General features: G+C 37.7%; 1 protein-coding gene across 1 annotated transcript in view; it reads left to right on the top strand.

Moving 5' to 3' along the window:
• The window catches only part of Hmgcll1 (3-hydroxymethyl-3-methylglutaryl-CoA lyase like 1), a 115,856-nt gene extending 99,572 nt beyond the window's left edge, over positions 1-16,284 (top strand). The window contains exons 8-9 of the mRNA XM_028773610.1: positions 12,693-12,818; positions 16,174-16,284. Coding sequence (XP_028629443.1) covers positions 12,693-12,818; positions 16,174-16,284 — 237 coding nt within the window. The remainder of the gene's footprint in view (positions 1-12,692; positions 12,819-16,173) is intronic.
• The last annotated feature ends 1,839 nt before the right edge of the window (positions 16,285-18,123 follow it).

Here is an 18,123-nt window from a genome sequence, read left to right on the forward strand (position 1 = left end):
TGAAATGAATTATTTTTTCCATGCTCACATGCATAGTGATAAAGTGCTGCATTGTGAATTGGATCAACCCCCGTTATTCCATGTGCAGATACACTTGCGCTTGGGAATTTGTATATATTGTACTCCTATACTTACTTTCTAGGTGTTATGCCATATCGTGCAGGTATAATAGAGTGATGCTCAAGCTAATCTATTCCCTGCTGCCTTGACTTCTTCCAGACAGCTGCTCTGCACAGTCTCATCAGCCCGCTCTTGTTTGTCAATATGGGTAGCACTATTTACCCTCTATCCAAAACACAGGATTTCCAGCTCTTTTCTCCTTTAATCAATTCCCATCTTTGTTGCTCCGTCTTTTGCCTGTGTTTATTGGCAATCGGTCGTAGCTTCAGTGTTAGGGGGCCTCACATCAGCATCTGTTTCAGAATTGGAAGTTATTTACTTCTTACCAGAAACAGGCCAGAAACAAGGCCTGTTCTGAATCAGCCCTTAGCTGAAACTGTTGTGATCCCGGCAGCCTCTTAGAGCAGCAGCAAAATTCTCTTAAATTCAGTTAATCAACTGAGAAGTTGCACTGGGTGTGGGTGAGGGAGGGTAGATGAGAGGGCAGAGGGGAGGGTGGGGTAGGGGGTGCTATCACCTCATTGTAAAATTGTAATAATTTTTAGATCATTATAGAAGCATGCCATGGTCCCCTACAGGGGCTATTTACACAGTTACATAGCTGTCTACTTTTCTTGCCCCCATCTGATTCCCCAGTTTTGTACAAACTTAATGGAGTATTATGAGTAGTGTCAAGGAAGGCTGAGGCTAATGCTAGTGTCAGAGAGTTAGAATGAGACAATCAAATCTTTTCTGGACTCTGAAGTGTCAACTCAAGTACTGTTTTTGACAAGTTTGGTCACTTATTTTTTTCCAGAGATCCAGTACCCTTGTTGCTTTATACTCTGAACTTTTATCTGTCTGCCCCACAGCACCCCAAACAATCATTTTCTCTATTAATTTACCTGACATCTTCATATCTGTTCCATGGTCACTAGTAATAAGAACTCTGTTCTGTTTTCTACAAATGGCACCATTCTTTGAACTGGACATGGCTTATGGCTTCTAGCTTAAATACTTCCATGGTCTCCTTCCTGCCACTTAGAGATGCCACTGCAGTTCCTTCCACGACTCTTGTCACCATTCTGCATAACGTGTTACTCTGCCCAGTAGCAATGTCACGCAAACTTTTATTTTTAAAGTGTTTTTACTTAATCTGTGAGAATTTTATACAGTGTTTTTTGTTTATTATTTTTCTTTCCCATTTCATAACCCATTTCCTATCCATCCCTTGTCCCTAGTCCCTATCCAACCAGGTTCTCTCTCTCTCTCTCTCTCTCTCTCTCTCTCTCTCTCTCTCTCTCTCTCTCTCAAAACAAACAAAACAAAAGAAAGAATCACTAAAAACGTGGAGTTCAATTTGTGTTGGACAACTACGCCTGAGCATGGAGCTTGCCTTTGATAAGTCAGCACCACTCTCTTGAAGAGAACTATCTTCCAGCCATTATCACTGTGAATGGGTTCTTGACTAAGGGGCAGGGCTTTATGCCAACTTTTCTAAATTTACTGACACCTCTGCCCCTTTCTGTCATAATGATGACATTATTTATTTCAGATCCTGTCAATGACAGAAAACCAGTGGATAATTCTTATCACTGTACTATAAATTTAGGGAAAGTTCCTACTCTGGTTTGTAGTGTTCTCTTTTCATAACTCATCTTTCTTTTTTGTCCTATGTCACACACACACACACACACACACACACACACAACACACACAGGTGCTTGCACACACTTAATCTTTTCACTAAGACAAAGACCCAAATCTCTGCCATTCTTATCTTCTACACGTTCCTTCTGAATGGCCAGAATGGAATAGTAAAATAAATTCAGGATTTAACTGATTGAACAGTAGCCTGGAAAGATAGCTCATAATTAAGAGAGTTAGCCCAGAATTTGGTTCCCAGCACTCACACCAGGCTTCTAACCATCACCTGTAACTCCAGCTCCAGAGGGTCTGGCGCTCTCTTCAGACCTTTGCCAGCAACAGCCAACAGTACTCATAATCATGTAACACACACACACACTCAAACACACACACACATGCATATGACACACATCTGCGTGCACATGCACAAATAGAATTAACATTATGGGGATCTATGCAAAAGTGAAAAGTAGGGTAATGGACACACAAAGTAGTTCAAAGCAAACTGTCATGAGGGTTTTCCATGGAGACAATTATTAGAAGGTAACTGTGATTAAAGAAGGGCATTATAGCAACAGGCAACCACAAAATAACTTAGAAGTCAAAATATTAAGTTACCATTGTAGATAAAACATAATAAAAAATTAGCCAATTAACAAAAGAGCAGCCATAAAAAAGGAAGAGACCAAGAATGTAGAGCAAATAAAGAAATGAGCCAAAAGGCAGGCTGTAGCTCGGAACTTAGTAACTGTGTTCTAGTTGGATATCTTTATATCATACTACAGATCAAGATGGATAATGCCTCAAACAATGTTTTGCTTTACCTACCCTATGTTGCTTGTATGTTTCTGTGTTCACATGATCGTTGAGGAACCCAGGTGTCTTCTTGCTCATGGCTCTCCATTTCTGAAGGCCTCAATGTCATCCACATTTGATTATTTGAAAGGCAAAAGCCACATAGTTTCTGAAAACACTTGTTTGAGAAACGGCTCATATTGAGTTGCTTATATGCTGTTATTCAGGCATAGTCTCACACATTTAAACACAGTTAAGTGCTGTTGTGTTGCTGGATCCTGAAAGGAGATGAAACAGGGTTTTGGTGAAAAGCTACAATGACTGCAATTCTTGCACAGTCAGGTCAAAAGATTATGGGTGTCCAAACTTTTTTATGCATTAACTTTCCTTTAGGGATTTGGAATAATGCATGTTTTTGGTGTTCACAAAGGAAAATGCTGGTTTTCTGGCACAGAACACAGAATCGTCAAGCTAGAACTTTGGACTATTTTTGACAAGCCAGGAAGTAGCATTGCTAACATCTCAGTGTTGACATACGAGGTTTTTAAATGTCGGGTCTATCTCTTGCTTCTGAAGTCTGCATTAGCAGCCTAAACCTTAGTTATCACTTAGGAATTAGTAATATGGAAGCTCAGGTATGTATACCTTACATTTATCTATTAACGAAACCATGCATTTATTAAAATCCTTGTGTTTATGGGACATTGGTCTAGTCATTTTATATTAACATACTAGAAAACAAGGATGTTGGATGAAGAATGAAGAGATTCATTCAAGAATAAGAAAAGCAGATAATGCTTCTGCAGTGAGGGGACAAGGCATACGAAGGGAATTAGATATGGCTGAAGTACATTATGTACATGTCTGAAGCACTGCCATCTAGCTCAGTGTCGTGTACACGCAATATACACAAACTTAAAATAGGTAACACTCAGAGAGATTATAGACAGAATTGAATCCAGTAAGTGAGAGGCTGAATTAGATCAAAATATGTCTGTGGTTATTGTACTGCCAGAAGAAGGAAATTACAAAAAAAAAGAGTAAACATTCACTAATAAGGACCACTTGCCCTAAGTACCTGTGATATGTAATTATTATAGAGAAAACAGTTATATACCAGATTTATTATCATTATATTTTCATTACATATTAAAATATATTATATATAATATTAATATAAAACATATACAATTATACTATATATTTATATATAACATATATTATGTAAAATTATATTATATAATATATATTTATTATTAGTTATAATCTGGAAATTCTAATAAATGCCAAAGTATCTTGTTCTTTTATCTTTTATTTCCTTAAAAATCACTTAAAACCATTAAATATTCTTTGAAAGTATTCTGTCATACTAACTAATCTTTATTAATAAATTATTAACTGTTTTCTCCTTGTTGTGCACTTAAAACAAGAACTGATTTCTACTCTTACAAGAAATAGTACAAAGAACATCTGACCTTGAGCACAACTCTGTGTCAACATCTTCTGAGATTTTCTTGGGCTGTCCTCCTAGAACTACAAGAAGTGGGGCAAGTGGGTTTTTCCTGGAATGTCTTGGTGACCATTACTAAGAAGAAGAGAGTCTCCCAAGGAAAGGGAACTTTCTTATCTGTCAGCACTCTGTTCTCAGCTCACACCACATCCCAGAGCAATGCTTCAAGTCAGAGAAGGATGGGTGTGAAGGGGTTTGGCAGGGCCTGTCACTTAGTTCATGACGATTGTGAACCACTCTATCAGCCCCAGTGCACAATTGGCCCTTTCTTTCTGTGTCTTATTCTAATCATGTGAAGTGGCACATGCCAGTTGCCTTCTAGAGCCTCAGTTTCCTCATCCATCAAATGAACAAGTGCTATTGGCCACTTCACATAGTCCTCTGGAGTTTTCTCCATTGTGAAGTGTACACTTCCTATGAAAAGTAAGCTTTAATAAATATTTCTTAATATCTTTGATATTTTTTCAAGCTTACCTAAATGGTCAAATTTCTTGTTACATATTTTCCATTTAATCTCTTTAATTTTTATTTCAATGTGACTATTGTATTTTAATATGACTAGTGAAAGTATGATATAGCCTATTTCTAGAGCAAAAGAGGAGAGAGTTTAAGAAATTCTATTTCAAAATCCAATGTCTGTTATATGGAAGCTTTAGTGATGACTGTATTCATTCCTAAATGTAGATACATACATACATGCATGCCCATAGAATGGCTGATATCCTATTATTGACATATAACAGATGGCCAAAACATTGAGTATTATTCATATGTGCCAATTGTTAATCTTCTATGGTTGTCATGGTAAGACATCATCTTCACATGACAAATGCAAGTTCTCTGTCTGGGGTACCATAGTTCAACGTGGACTAACAATTTAAATGGTTGAGAAGCATTTCTTTGTAAGATCTGGGCTTACTGAAAAGGGTATTGTGACATTAGTGATGTATGGATCAGTAAAGAGAATAGTAAAACTGGTGACTTGCAGTCACCCACTAGAGAGAACACTGGCTGTGATGAACACAATGAAGAGCCAAATTACCAGAAATATGTGTGTGTGTGTGTGTGTGTGTTGCATCTGTGCCCCTGAGGCCAGAAAAGGATATCAGATCCTCTTGGGCTGGAGTTACAGGCAGCTGTGAGCCAACCACCACGGGTGCTGGGATCTAAATGCATGTACTCTGGAAGAGAAACTTCACCACCAAGCCATCCCTCCTTGTCTACTGAGTATAGTCCTGTTATTTTATCCTGTTAGTGTATGAACACTTAGCTCTTGGTAATTTTAATTCAAAGTGAGTAATTTTCAATATTAGAAATAGTACTTTAAATCTAACATTGTGTAGATTTTAAAAGGATGCCAGTTTTTAGAGAACAAAAGAATAGATTTTTTTCAAAAAATTTACATCACCAAAATGTTAGGTGTACCTTGAGACTTTAATAACTCCAATAGCTAAAATTTTAGACTACAGGGATATGTTGAAAACAGAATAGGAAGCTTTTAAATTTGTTTGTTATACTTCCATTATGTGAACACACTTATATATTTGGAGGGATTATTTCTAAGCACCACTTATGGACAAACCTTTCTTTAATTAGTATGTCTGCATAGTTAATTAGTACGTTTAATTAGTACGTCTTCATGGTTTGAGCATCTGTTATTTTGCAAAATTAACATGCCTCAGAATTTACCTTATATACCTTATTTATGCTTATAATATACCTTGTCCCATTTATTACTTTCCAGAAATGGCTATTAATATCAAATTTTCACAGATCTTCAGAAGTCAAGCAGGTGAAAATCACAAGTGGTGCCATGGGGTTTATTGATTAATAAGAGAAAGATTGGATGGGGGACAATAACGATGCTTCAGCTGAATATTTTTGTTTAGTTTGCTTTGCTTTATTTGTGTTTGGGACCCTGGGAAAATTGCTTCTCTTTGGATTCCAGTAGATTATCTCTTAGCACACAGGACACAGAAGTTAATAAATCTTATGTTTAACTCAAAGTTCCACAGCACTGGTAGTTTATGTCTAGTTTTGGCTATGTCATGATTTTGGTTAATAAATATTTCAAGTCAGAGGAAGAAGTAAGCAAATACATAAGGCGTGTGTTAGCTGTGGCCTCATGAATTCTGCAGCCTCATTAGTCTTACATTTATTTTGAACATAAGAAAATTGTTTACTTGATGAATTGTATTACATGTTAGCCATCCACTGTGACTGAGACCCAGTGGCTTGTGAGCACAAGACATGAACTTGGGGGATTCTGATGTTACACTGCCACCACGTGGCTGTTCATCTCAAATGGACATTGCTTCTATGATGAAAATAAGTCAAGTTCTTTTCTGGTGTGTACTACTACTGCTACTACTACTACTACTTACACACGCACGCACACACATCCTTGTACACATCCACCCATCAAGAACCTGTCCTAAGCGAAGCTTTGTGTTTAATGAGAGATAGGGCAGTATACTAATGCTCATCTTTTTGAAATAAAGATAAAGTGGTCTGTGCATTATTTTCAACATAATAATAAGAATTCAGTCATAAATTCTAAAATATTCCTACTTAGAATATTCTACTTAGAATAAACAACAGAGCAAATAATGCTTTTTTCTTAGTTTGTTCTCCATTTGTCTACCTGTTTGCTATACATACTACTAGAAATTTCTGCAGTAATTTTGGAGAAGTAAAAGAATGTAATATTTGTTTCTATTCTTAAACACATATATATGTTTTTAAAATACATATGTCTTACATATATACAAATATATATAATTGGTACTTATGAGGTAGTATGTAATGTTTTAATATGTGTATACATATTGTGATTTTTGTGTTATTTTTTTTCCTTTTTGCTATAAGTCATTCTATGTAGTTTAAAGAGTTCACGAGCTGCCTCCTGAGGGCTGAACTTACACACAGGTGCCTCCACCCATGGACCACGCTATAATTTTTAAATCACAATATGTATATCTGTCTTCTCAAACACTCATCATTATGATTTAAAACTTAAAAATCACTCTCCTGTCTTTTTAATATGTGACATTTACCATCATTGTCTGTAATCACATACTGTGAAATAGTTCCATTCCTGTTTAATTGAAGCCTGCTGCCATTGATCAAAGCCACCTGACCCCCCACCCCCACCCCATTCCACTGTCCTATGGAACTCACTTTTGTATATGCTGCACATACATAAGGAGACTTTGTGGCATTTGTCTTCCTGTGCTTTTTTTCTTTCTTTTTTTCTTACTTCATTTGTTGTAAATATCTTCAGTTCCATCTGTGTTTTTGCAGATGACACAATGCCATTTTATTTCTGATAAATAGCATTCCATTGTATATACGCACTACAATTTGTAATCCACTCACCAGAGATAAACACTTACTTTGTTTCTACTTTTTGGATGTTGTCAGAGAGTATATCTAGTATTTGGATAACATTACAGTATTACTTGTTGCTATATGGAAATGCCTGGCACAAGCAACAGAAGAGAAGAAGGTTTATCTTGGCACACATCATGGGAAGACAGACATGGCTACAGGAAGCCAAGATACCTGATCACATTGTGTTCAAAGTTAGGGAGGAAAGCAATGAAAGCTCTGTTCACTTCTTCCCTTTTTATTCAGTTCAGGACACCAGCCTATGGCGTGTTGCCACCCACGGTGGGTTTTCCCACCTCAATAAACTTAACCAGCAAAATCTTTCACAGGCTTGGCTACTGGGTAATTCTAGATCTCACCAAGTTGAAAATAGAGATTAATTGTCACAACTGCCCATTGAAAAGCTTTTTATTCAGACAGAACATATAATTGAGAATTAAGGACTTTTGAATGACATTAAACAGTTTCTAAACTCACATTGTTCTTCTTAAATAGTTTTTAAAGTTATTTAAATTTATTGAAGATTCATTCATTTATTTATTTATTCATAAATGTGTGTCAGTGAGAGTTTCTGTGTGCCCTGTCTGTGCATGTGCCAACAGAGTCCAGAGTGTGTCTTGAGACTCCTATAGCTGGAGTTACAACCTGTGAGCCACCTGACATGGGTGTTAGCAACCAAGTCTGGGTCCTCTGAAAAAGCAGTAAACTTAACCACTGATGTGTTTCTCCAGCCCCTCAAATTTTACTTTTTATTTTCATTTATGTGTATGTGAGTGTGTCTGTATGCCATGTGCTGCAGAAGCTGCAGAAGCAAACTTCTGATCTCCTGGAGCTGGAGTTATATGTAGTCATATGAGTTGCTCAATGTGGGTTTCTTGGCACCCAGTGAGGGTCTTTTGGAAGAATAAGAAGCACATTTAACCAACAACCATCTGTTCAGCCCCAATTACATTTATTTTGAGGGAGCAATTCATCTATTGTGGCACACATGTAAGGGTTAGAGAACAAAATTTTGGATTTTTTTTCTACCATGTGGGACCAGGATTCAAAATCAGGGTGGTGGCAAATGCCTTTACCAGATGAACCATCTAAATGGCCTCAAATACTTGAGGGAGTTTGTTTTCTTCTGACTAGATTTTTGAGACAAAGTCTCACTATGTAGACTTACTACTCTGAAACTTGCTGTGTAGACCACAGCAAGTAAAACTCACAGAAATCTACCTGCCTCTCCTTCAGAGTGCTAGGATTAAAGAGGCGTGGTAATGTGCCCAGCATGGGATCTATATTATTTCTCTTCACACGTAATATAAAGAATGGACTCTGTTTAAAATTGCTTACTTAAATTCTGGATCCACTCTGTGGTTAAAGTTTCCTGAGAGTTGTGTCCAGAGCTAATCTGATTACTAGAAAAATGGCAAATAACCTTCTCCAGTTCACCTTTTACCCAGAGTATGTCTGTCTCTCCTAGAACATTTTGTGGGTCATCCTTGCAGTCATAGACTCCAAGATACAAGTCTGTGCAAAATAACATTAATTGGAAAAGTCAGCGGTTTTGTTCAATATCATCCCATGTATTTATTAATATCATACCCTGACTAACCAGTTTGCAGAAAACTGTTTTGTTTCCTTATCTGCACTGAGCACTGTGAGTCACTGAAAAAAAAAAACAGAATTAAAGTGAAAGAGATTATATGTGGGCTATGAACGTAGTTTAGTTGTTAGAGTGACCTACTTACATGTCCAGATTTCTGAGTTCAGTTTCCAGCATCACACAAAATCAGGTAGGGTGGCACTTGCTTGAAATCCCAGCGCTCAAGGGGTAAAAGGAATAGGATCTGAAGTTTAAGGCCACATGCATCTACAAGTAGAGTTCAGAAGCAGCCCGGCTTCATGAAACTGAAATAAAAATTATGAATAACCACACTATACATGCTTACATAGCATGTTGGTGTATGTATCATTAAGATACATACATGATGCCACATTAAGAAAGTGGTATCATGACTCTGTGTAGTGCACATCATTTCAACACCAACTTCATTTCCCCAATTATGTTTCTGTAGCATTTATCATTCAATTTTATAGACACAATTTAAATTCCTTACTGTGTGACATTTTAATTGTTTTATAAATTTCCTTCCTAAAAACAGGATAAAGTTTCCATAGATGTATGCATATATTTATTTGCTTTTAATCATCTAATTATCTACACATGATGTGTTAAATATTTCAAGACAGAATGTCCTTGATAAAGAATTTCTTGGTGCCCCTCTCTGGTATGGCAAGTGGGAGAGCTGGTCCTGAGGTCATAAGGACATGAGTGCTGGCCCTGGCCCTCACTGGCTGCAGCACTCTGGAGAGTGAACTCTGTATTTCACCTGGGCAGCACGGTAGAGCTGGCCCTGGTGGTACAGGTGCAGGTGAGCCAGCCCCAGAGAAATGAAAGCCGGAGAGCTGCCGCTGCCGCTGCCCCTTGCCAGCTGTGGCATTTGGGTGAACTGGCTAGACCAATGCTGGAGAGTTCTCCACGGTGATGCAGTTGCAGGTGAGCTGGCAGGTTGGTCAGTCGAGCTACCTCCTAGGCCCAGTTCCAGGACTTTGAGTTGGGCCTCCCCAACATCTACCCAATCTGTGATCTGCTGAAGTGGGGGCATGGAAGGGCCAGTCCTGCAGACCCAAAGCTGCAGAATCTCCATGACATAGGGAAACAAATTGTCTTAGAAGAATCACACGAGGATCCAGTATTGACAGTGTAGCAGAAACCAGAGGCCTCAAAACAGACCAAGGACTCACTGGCATGAACATTTGCAAGTAAGGATGTATGGACAAAAGGTTAACCTGTGTGACACACTGTGACACACACTATGACTTTTTTATTCTATATTATTTTATTTATAGGGGGAGGTCACAAAGATGGAGAGTGGATATGAAAGGACAGGCAGATGAGTGGGATTGTGGTGCACAATGAGGAATTCACAAAGAGTCAATAGAAAGTTAAGAAAAAGAATTTTTAGGATACTGGATATTGATAATAATTGTTCATCATAAAATTTATATTTAAATTCCCACTATTGGGAATTATTGTTGGCTTTCAGTTCCTAAAGTCTTACCTTTTAAAATTATGTATTTATTTACTCATTTATTTAATATTTAAATGAGTGTGTGCATGTATGCATGCGTGTGTGTGTGTGTGTGTATGTGTGTGTGTGTGTGTATGATCTCTATAGGGAAAGTCTCATAGACTATCCCCAAGAGTGAATCATCCACAGACTAGTCAGATGCTGCCTTACGCCCATCACACTAGTCAGATGCTGCCTTACGCCCATCACGCTAGTCAGATGCTGCCTTACACCCACCATACTAGAAGCTTTGGATTTTTGCTATCTTACCTTCAATTGAGTTCTTCTTTCTAAAGCCACTTTCCTTGAAATGTGAAAGAGCTATGGTGTTTGGAACAGAAGGCTGCAAGGTCCAGTTTGTGTTTGGACAACATGGCACTGCTGTGGCTATACAGTATTGGCTATAATACCTAATAGTAGCCATCTGGAAGGCTTTGAATCATCACAAAATGGCTTACACTAGATTGACCCCACCAAATAAACATCAATGTAATTCATTATATAACTATTCCTGGCAGAATGTCATTTTGTGTGTGTTTTCTATAAATATGATCTTGATGTCAGAGGCCATCCCCTCTACTTTCGAGAGCCTGCTGTATGTCTTATCTGTAAACCTATGTGCTTAACTCCATGAAGCTGGTGAATTGGTCTATGTTTGTTTCTGTGTCTGCCTATATGTGATCCATATGTGCTGGCATGTGCATGGGTACCTGCAGGCAGTTGCCTGCCTAGCAGCCTGTGTGATGGTAAATGATGTCTTATCTGATCTTAACTCCTCACAAGCTGTTCAATCTTGAATGTCTTCAACTTCAAGTATCCCAATGGCCCTCTGACTTTTCCTAGTATCAGTGTTTGGTCCTCACACATGGATAGCATCTTGGAGTTTCAGAGAATAGAACATCTCTAAAATTAAAACCGGTGCATGCCCAAGACTGAAAGGAGCGAGGTCTTGGAGTCCAGCTTCAGAAAGTCACTAGGAACAGCTCAAAGCCATAGCAGGACCCATTCAGATTAGATATCTGGTTTAACTAAGTTTGGGGAAGGGCTTGCCACTAGTATGTTTAAGGGACTATAGGTACTCAGTACTCAAGTCTATTGAAACTTCTGTCTGTTTTTAGATGATGGATTAAATTCCACTAAGTAGATTGGCTGGAAAGTGTAAGGGGTGAAGAATTGATTAAATATTTCTGCAGCCCTGATTATCAAGCTGTTAGTTTTCCAGAGGAATGGGCCGCCTAACTCCCTTTTTATATTATCAGGACTTTTCTTGACATCACTGTTCATGTATCTTTCATGGTATCAGCACATAAACTCTTTGTATCTGCACCCCAAGTCCAGACACCCAGTCTACACAAATACGCAGCTTCCAGAGGCTGTGGATGCAAGCAGAGCGGGTGCTCTCTGGGCACAGAGAATTCTTCACCAGATCATGCACTTGTGCAAGAAACCTGAGGTTTCTCCTGGTGAAGTGAAGATGATATGAACATCTTTGTATGAGTGAGAGTTGTGAGTAATGCACACAAAACATTATAACTGCAACATAGCAGTTAGCATGGAGCAGGGACTGTGAACTGCTGTAGAAAGAGATGGACACCTTGCCTCTTTACCTCTTGCTTCCAGAGTCTTATGTGTAAAATACTGTTCCCATGAAAGTTTGGTGAATTAGGTAGGTAAATTGGTCCCACAAAACCCCTTGCAAATGCTAAACTCATCTCAAAATTCCAGATCCAACTCTCAGTCTTCTGTGACTGTGATTTTTGGGTTGTAGTGTTGGAATGCTTTAAACATGGAAATTAGACAATATATAAAACCAGAGATGAACTAACTGTACTCCAACCTCTAACCATGCCAGCTGTGTTCTTACAGGGAATAAACAAACAGACAAAAACCTTACCTTTTAAATTTTGGTGTAATACTGGCCCAGCTGCAGAGAGTTTTAGCAGAGATTTTGTTGGTCTAAGAGACAAACTTAGAAAAGGAGTTGTTTCTCCAGGGATGATTCTAGCATCAAGGGAATGCTAACTGTGCATAGCATGTTTAAACTTTGCTGTTTCTTCACAACAGGTTAAGTAGAAATGAGTGATTCATATTCCATACATGAACATGCCTTACTGTTGAGCTTTATTTTTCAGATGGGAATTAGTGTGGTGGACTCTGCTGTATCCGGATTAGGTGGCTGCCCTTATGCGAAAGGTGCTTCTGGGAATGTAGCCACTGAGGATTTGATATATATGCTCAACGGCATGGGGCTCAATACAGTAAGTTCTTTATAATGTATTTTTAAAATCCACGCTCTCTTTTCATGTTCAAATAGAAATGTATTCTCAAACTTGAAAAACAGCTGAAATCAAAGTCTTATTACACATTTGCTATTTGCTATATTGTATGGAAGGAAACCAAAATGGAAGAGTTGCAAGGACTTTGCACGTGTTTATTGCTGTGGCAACATTACTAATAGTGTTCTTACTCCACATTAGAAAGCTTTGTGAACTCAGAAATATGTCTTCATATATTATCTGCTTTGACTTTGCCTATCGACTGTGCAAGAGCTCGTGTCTTTGCAATTATAATGCTTTGATTTTGCAGTTTTGCTTTTAGTATGGATCCTCAGAGAAGCTGAGATGATCCTGAGTCAGGCTTGGATTCTGTTGGCCTGGGGCTCCTGACACCTTGCAAATAGTCAATGGAAGAGCAAAGGTTAATTAAACCTGACGTGTAAGATCCTGGGTCTCAAAGAGCCTCTTTGCGAGTACCTGAAAATGTAGATTTTGCATGCACCTACTGCAGCTAACTGTGACCTTTCTTTATGCTTAGTAACAAAATCTATAAGCACAGGGGAGATTCTATTTCATGGGAAACTAGGAAAGGTAAGAAAACAATTCTGTGATGGTTGGACACCCAAACCATAAAAGCATCAGTTAGGTTACAGAAGAAATTTGCCTCTCTTGCCTCCTGCCTTTCCAGCCTTACTGTAATTACACTGATGCTCCCATGGCATCTAACTTATCTGTAATTCCACTTTCTTCTTCACTGCTTTCATGTGATTCTGAGTAGTCTTTTACATCATGCCCCATTTCATCTAGAAAGTAAGATAAAGCCAACTTGTCCACTCCTGGAATCTGTCTACATCCCAGGCAAAGTTTTACGGATCTTGGTGATTCCTCAAATTCTGCATTTTTATTTGTTCATGTTCCCTAGAGTTGTATTATGATATTGTTTATTCTTCTATCCTCCTTCGTAGCCAAAATGCAATTATAGCTCATTCATACTCAGTGTCTTTAACATACAGATGCTTAGTCAATATTTATTGACATTTTACCTGGCTCCAAAGACTAACAGCTCTTGTCTAAAAATAACAAAATCTATTATTGCTCATCTTCTGTTTATGAAAGTAGTAGTTTACTTACACAGTGGCCTAATTATTTCTTTAGAAGGCAGTGACTGAAAAGGAAGAGAGATTGAACCTTTCTTGGAACATGGATGGTTGAATTAAGTTTAATTAACAACCAGTGTTCAGTGTGTTCTGTAACTTTAGGTTCAATGCCAAATTCCAGAAAATCTAATGCCACCCTAAGAATTTCTCAGGTTGAAGTGCACCACAGTTACTATGGATCACAGTCCCAGTTGGTTACCAAGTGCAAGCAATTATAGGAGCTATCTCTGGTGAAGGAATGATAGTCTCCTACACTGATTGCATTTGAGTCCATCACTACCACAGGACTCTCCGTACTGGAAGGATACACATACCATGCCTCTGCTTAAGCACCCAGAGAGCTTGCATTTCCTCCAAGAGAAGACTTACTGTATAACACACTCTGGCCAGTTGGTCCCGTCTCCATTACAAATAGCATTGGTGACTGGTTTGCCCATTGTTACCCACATGTACCATGGCCCTCCCGCTCCTCACCCTCCACATGTACTGTGCTACTATTTTTTTAAGGCCTTTTGCATTGTTCCTCATTATTTGCAGTGCCTCTCATAACTTCTTACCACAGTTACCACACAAAACATGAGTCAGAATTGTACCTTCATAACCTCTGCCCCGGCACATTCTCTCTAGTCTTTCTTCAGGAGTTCCTTGGTCTTTTTTCAACACTTGGGCACATCTTGCTCCATGGACCTCAGTTTAGTACAGAAGTTTGTATTCATGAGTCTGTAATTGCCCAGGAACATGTAAGTTTCATGGAGATCAATAAATATACTATTTATGTGAAACCTCACAACCTATCATATTGCTTTCCAGACATCTGATAAATGATTTGATTAAATACAATATTTGAAAATCATATCAGTTGTTAAATGAAATAGAAAAAGACCAAAACAAAATTCTTTCTTGAGATAATATTAGCATATCATCGATGCATAATTCTTAGAAATGGAATTTGTACAATGTTTAGAGGAACATTAATGATGAAAATATTCCATGAAACCCTTAATAGATTTAATTCAGAAATGTAAGACAATTGAAACTATTTAGATAACATTAGATTAAGAATTTAAATGAAAATGTCGACTCAGATGTTCCACAACAAAACAATTTTCACAAATCAAAAAGAATATTGCTACCCTGAAAACATGTTTATATTGTGAAAGAACAAAAAGTTTAAAAGAATTGTTTTACAAAATATTTTCTTGATCATTAGTAAAAAGAGAAATAACAAAGAATGTTCTGAAATGTGTCTAGAAAGAAAAATGAAGATAAATAGGTTATAAAAAGCTTTGTGAAATTTCATTCTAATCCAGTTTAGGAGGAAATCAGATTTTGAGAACTATTTAAAACAGCTATTAGTAGTTTACTAACAAAGATTAATTTTAATTGTTAGTCCTCACAGTTTCTAGTTCATGGTGAAGAAAGATGTAAGGGCGTGAGAGATGTTGTGTGAGACAAATATATAGTGGACACTCCCACAGTGTGTCTCTCACATCACAACAAGAGTAGTAGGCGAAACACTGTTACTCCAAGGCCCACAGATGAGGAATATGCCCTGATCTTGGCCTTCAGACCAACTGCGATCTTTCATTCATGGATTTTCCTAAGTCTTGATTGCTCTTATACTTCCTTTCAGACAGTACAAAGTGTCAGGCACAGTAGGTGCCATTGCATACTAAATACTGTTAATTTTATCTGCCTTACAGTTTCCCACTTCATACTATGTCACAATTCTGCATATGGTTAAAAAAAAAAAGCACTCATTTTCCCCGGAGAATCCATATAAACTTACTCAGCTTGTTTCTTTACATATAACCAAGACATCATTTTTCCCAATTCAGTTTCTAACTATAAACTTCTCCAATCCATTGCTGCTTTATTTTCTCTTTCTTCAAATTCTACGATTGTCCGTCTTAAACATTTGACATGTTTGCAAATTGTACTGTTATTAGAGGTGTCTCCTACATATTATGTTTTAATAAAGTGGAGAAACCTAAAACACAACCTACATAGTTCATGGAAATAAATGCTGACCATGAATTGGTGATGAACAAAACGTTTCCTAATTTTAAAGACTTAAGCTACTACTAGTGAGATTAAAACAATTTGCTTCATCCTTTTTTTTTTCTCTTTTCTTGACTCTCATCCCCATCCCACCTTGTGTCTTCTCTTTTCTCTTCCAGGGTGTGAATCTCCACAAGGTGATGGAAGCTGGTGAGTTTATTTGCAAGGCAGTGAATAAAACCACAAACTCTAAAGTCTCACAAGCCTCCTTCAAAGCTCGATTTGAATGAGTTTAGGATTTAAGAGACAGCAGAGCCATTCCAGCCCTGGTTCATCACAGTGTCATTAGTGCCAACTCGTTCTCAAGTGGAAGTTAATAAAAACAGCAGGGGAAGAAGATATACTTTGAAAAGATTACCACTGGGTGGGTAGACCATGAAGTAGAAGGAGGACAAGACAAGGCATCTGTTCAACTGAATGCTGGGAATTAACCCCGGTGCATGTCTGGAGGTGAACAAAGCCTGCTCATTTGCTCTTACAGAAATCATTTTCTTTTTTAGCTGAGTAGAACTGAAAATTGACTTCAGATTTCTCTAAGCATCAAGTGCTGTGTTAATGCCTCCTCAAGCTACCTTACTGCAGGGTACACATTGTTAGTGGTTTATGAGCCTCGGCACAATGCAGAGTGTGTGGCCCTGAAGTTGTGTTTTTTTTTTCCCCTGGATCCCGACTCTCCATCTGCCAAGTTTGTTAAGTTATGGACCAAGAGCCAAAGTTTCATCTGACCCAACATATTTTTTAGCAATAGAACTTTTATATTTCAAGTGCGGCTAACATCTGTTAACTATTTCGATGACTTTATTGAGCTCCAAGATGCTGTGGTCAATGGCAAGATGCCACATCCTGAAAGCACACAATACCTCCCATGTTTGTTCTGTGCATCCAGTTTGCTGTGTTTTACATTTAATCAATTGTAGAAAAAGTCCAAAATGTTATTTAAATATGGAGAAACTATATGGTATGGTTTTTAATCTGGTGTCTAAGAGACAGTAATGATAGTAGGCTGATAAGAACACCCTGGTCTATTTTAATATCTAGTTTACTTTTGAATTGCCCAAGGAAATACTATTGTGATTTTAAGAATGTTAATATAATTTTTAACTGATGAAAAGTCTGTTTTCATTGACTTACTGTACTCTATATCTGTTTATTTTTATTTGACTTTAGAATATTTATTTTAAAGTTGAATGACAGAAATATTATCTATGGTGCCAGAAAATGTTGCCAGGGATAACAAAAATTAATATGTTAAAGATCAAGATCTGGGGATATGGCTCACTGGCTGTCCTTCTAGAAGACATAGATTTGATTCTAAGCACCCATACGGTGATTCAATAGCATTTATAACTCCAGTTTCAGGGAATCTAATGGCTTATTCTGGCCTCTGCAGAACTATTCAGGCAAGCAGGACACAGGTATATATGCAGGTAAAACATCCATTAATATAAAATAGTATAGACATTCTAGAAAATAGTAAAAATATTGATTTGATAATATTCCAGAAAATAAGAAGGATATTGATTAGAAGTAAAATGTCATTAAAGGTATATAGTAGTATATAGTTGGAATGGAAACATACAGGTTGACAAAGAAACCTAAATTTCCATGGAAGACTTCAAATTGTCAGCTTGTAACATGGTTCTTCAGTAGGTTTTGTTACAGCATGCTTTTCTTCTAGAATACTGAAAGTAGTTCTGTGGTTGAGGACTCAGGTTGGAATATGGATGACACAGAGGCAGCAAAGTGGCATCTAACTGTGGATTTGCCTTAGTACTATCTCCCTGCCCGTCACTCTTGCAGACTAGGGTGCTAAGAGGCAGCAGCATCAGATGTGCTTCTTTCTTCATTTCTGAGCAAAATTGATCTTTCCCTCTCAGAGACATGGAATACGCAGTTTTGAGATATTAGTGAGAACATCTGTTTATGCAGACTACTTGTAAAAATAATGACCATGACCAGCATTTTTGTTTTGAAACAAAGCTCAAAGTTCTTTCAAAGACAGAGCAAATAGAAACTTCATATATATATATATATATATATATATATATATATATATATATACACACACA

Source organism: Grammomys surdaster, unplaced genomic scaffold (genome assembly GCF_004785775.1).
Source record: "Grammomys surdaster isolate TR1022 unplaced genomic scaffold, NIH_TR_1.0 231, whole genome shotgun sequence".
Classification (NCBI taxonomy): Eukaryota; Metazoa; Chordata; class Mammalia; order Rodentia; family Muridae; genus Grammomys; species Grammomys surdaster.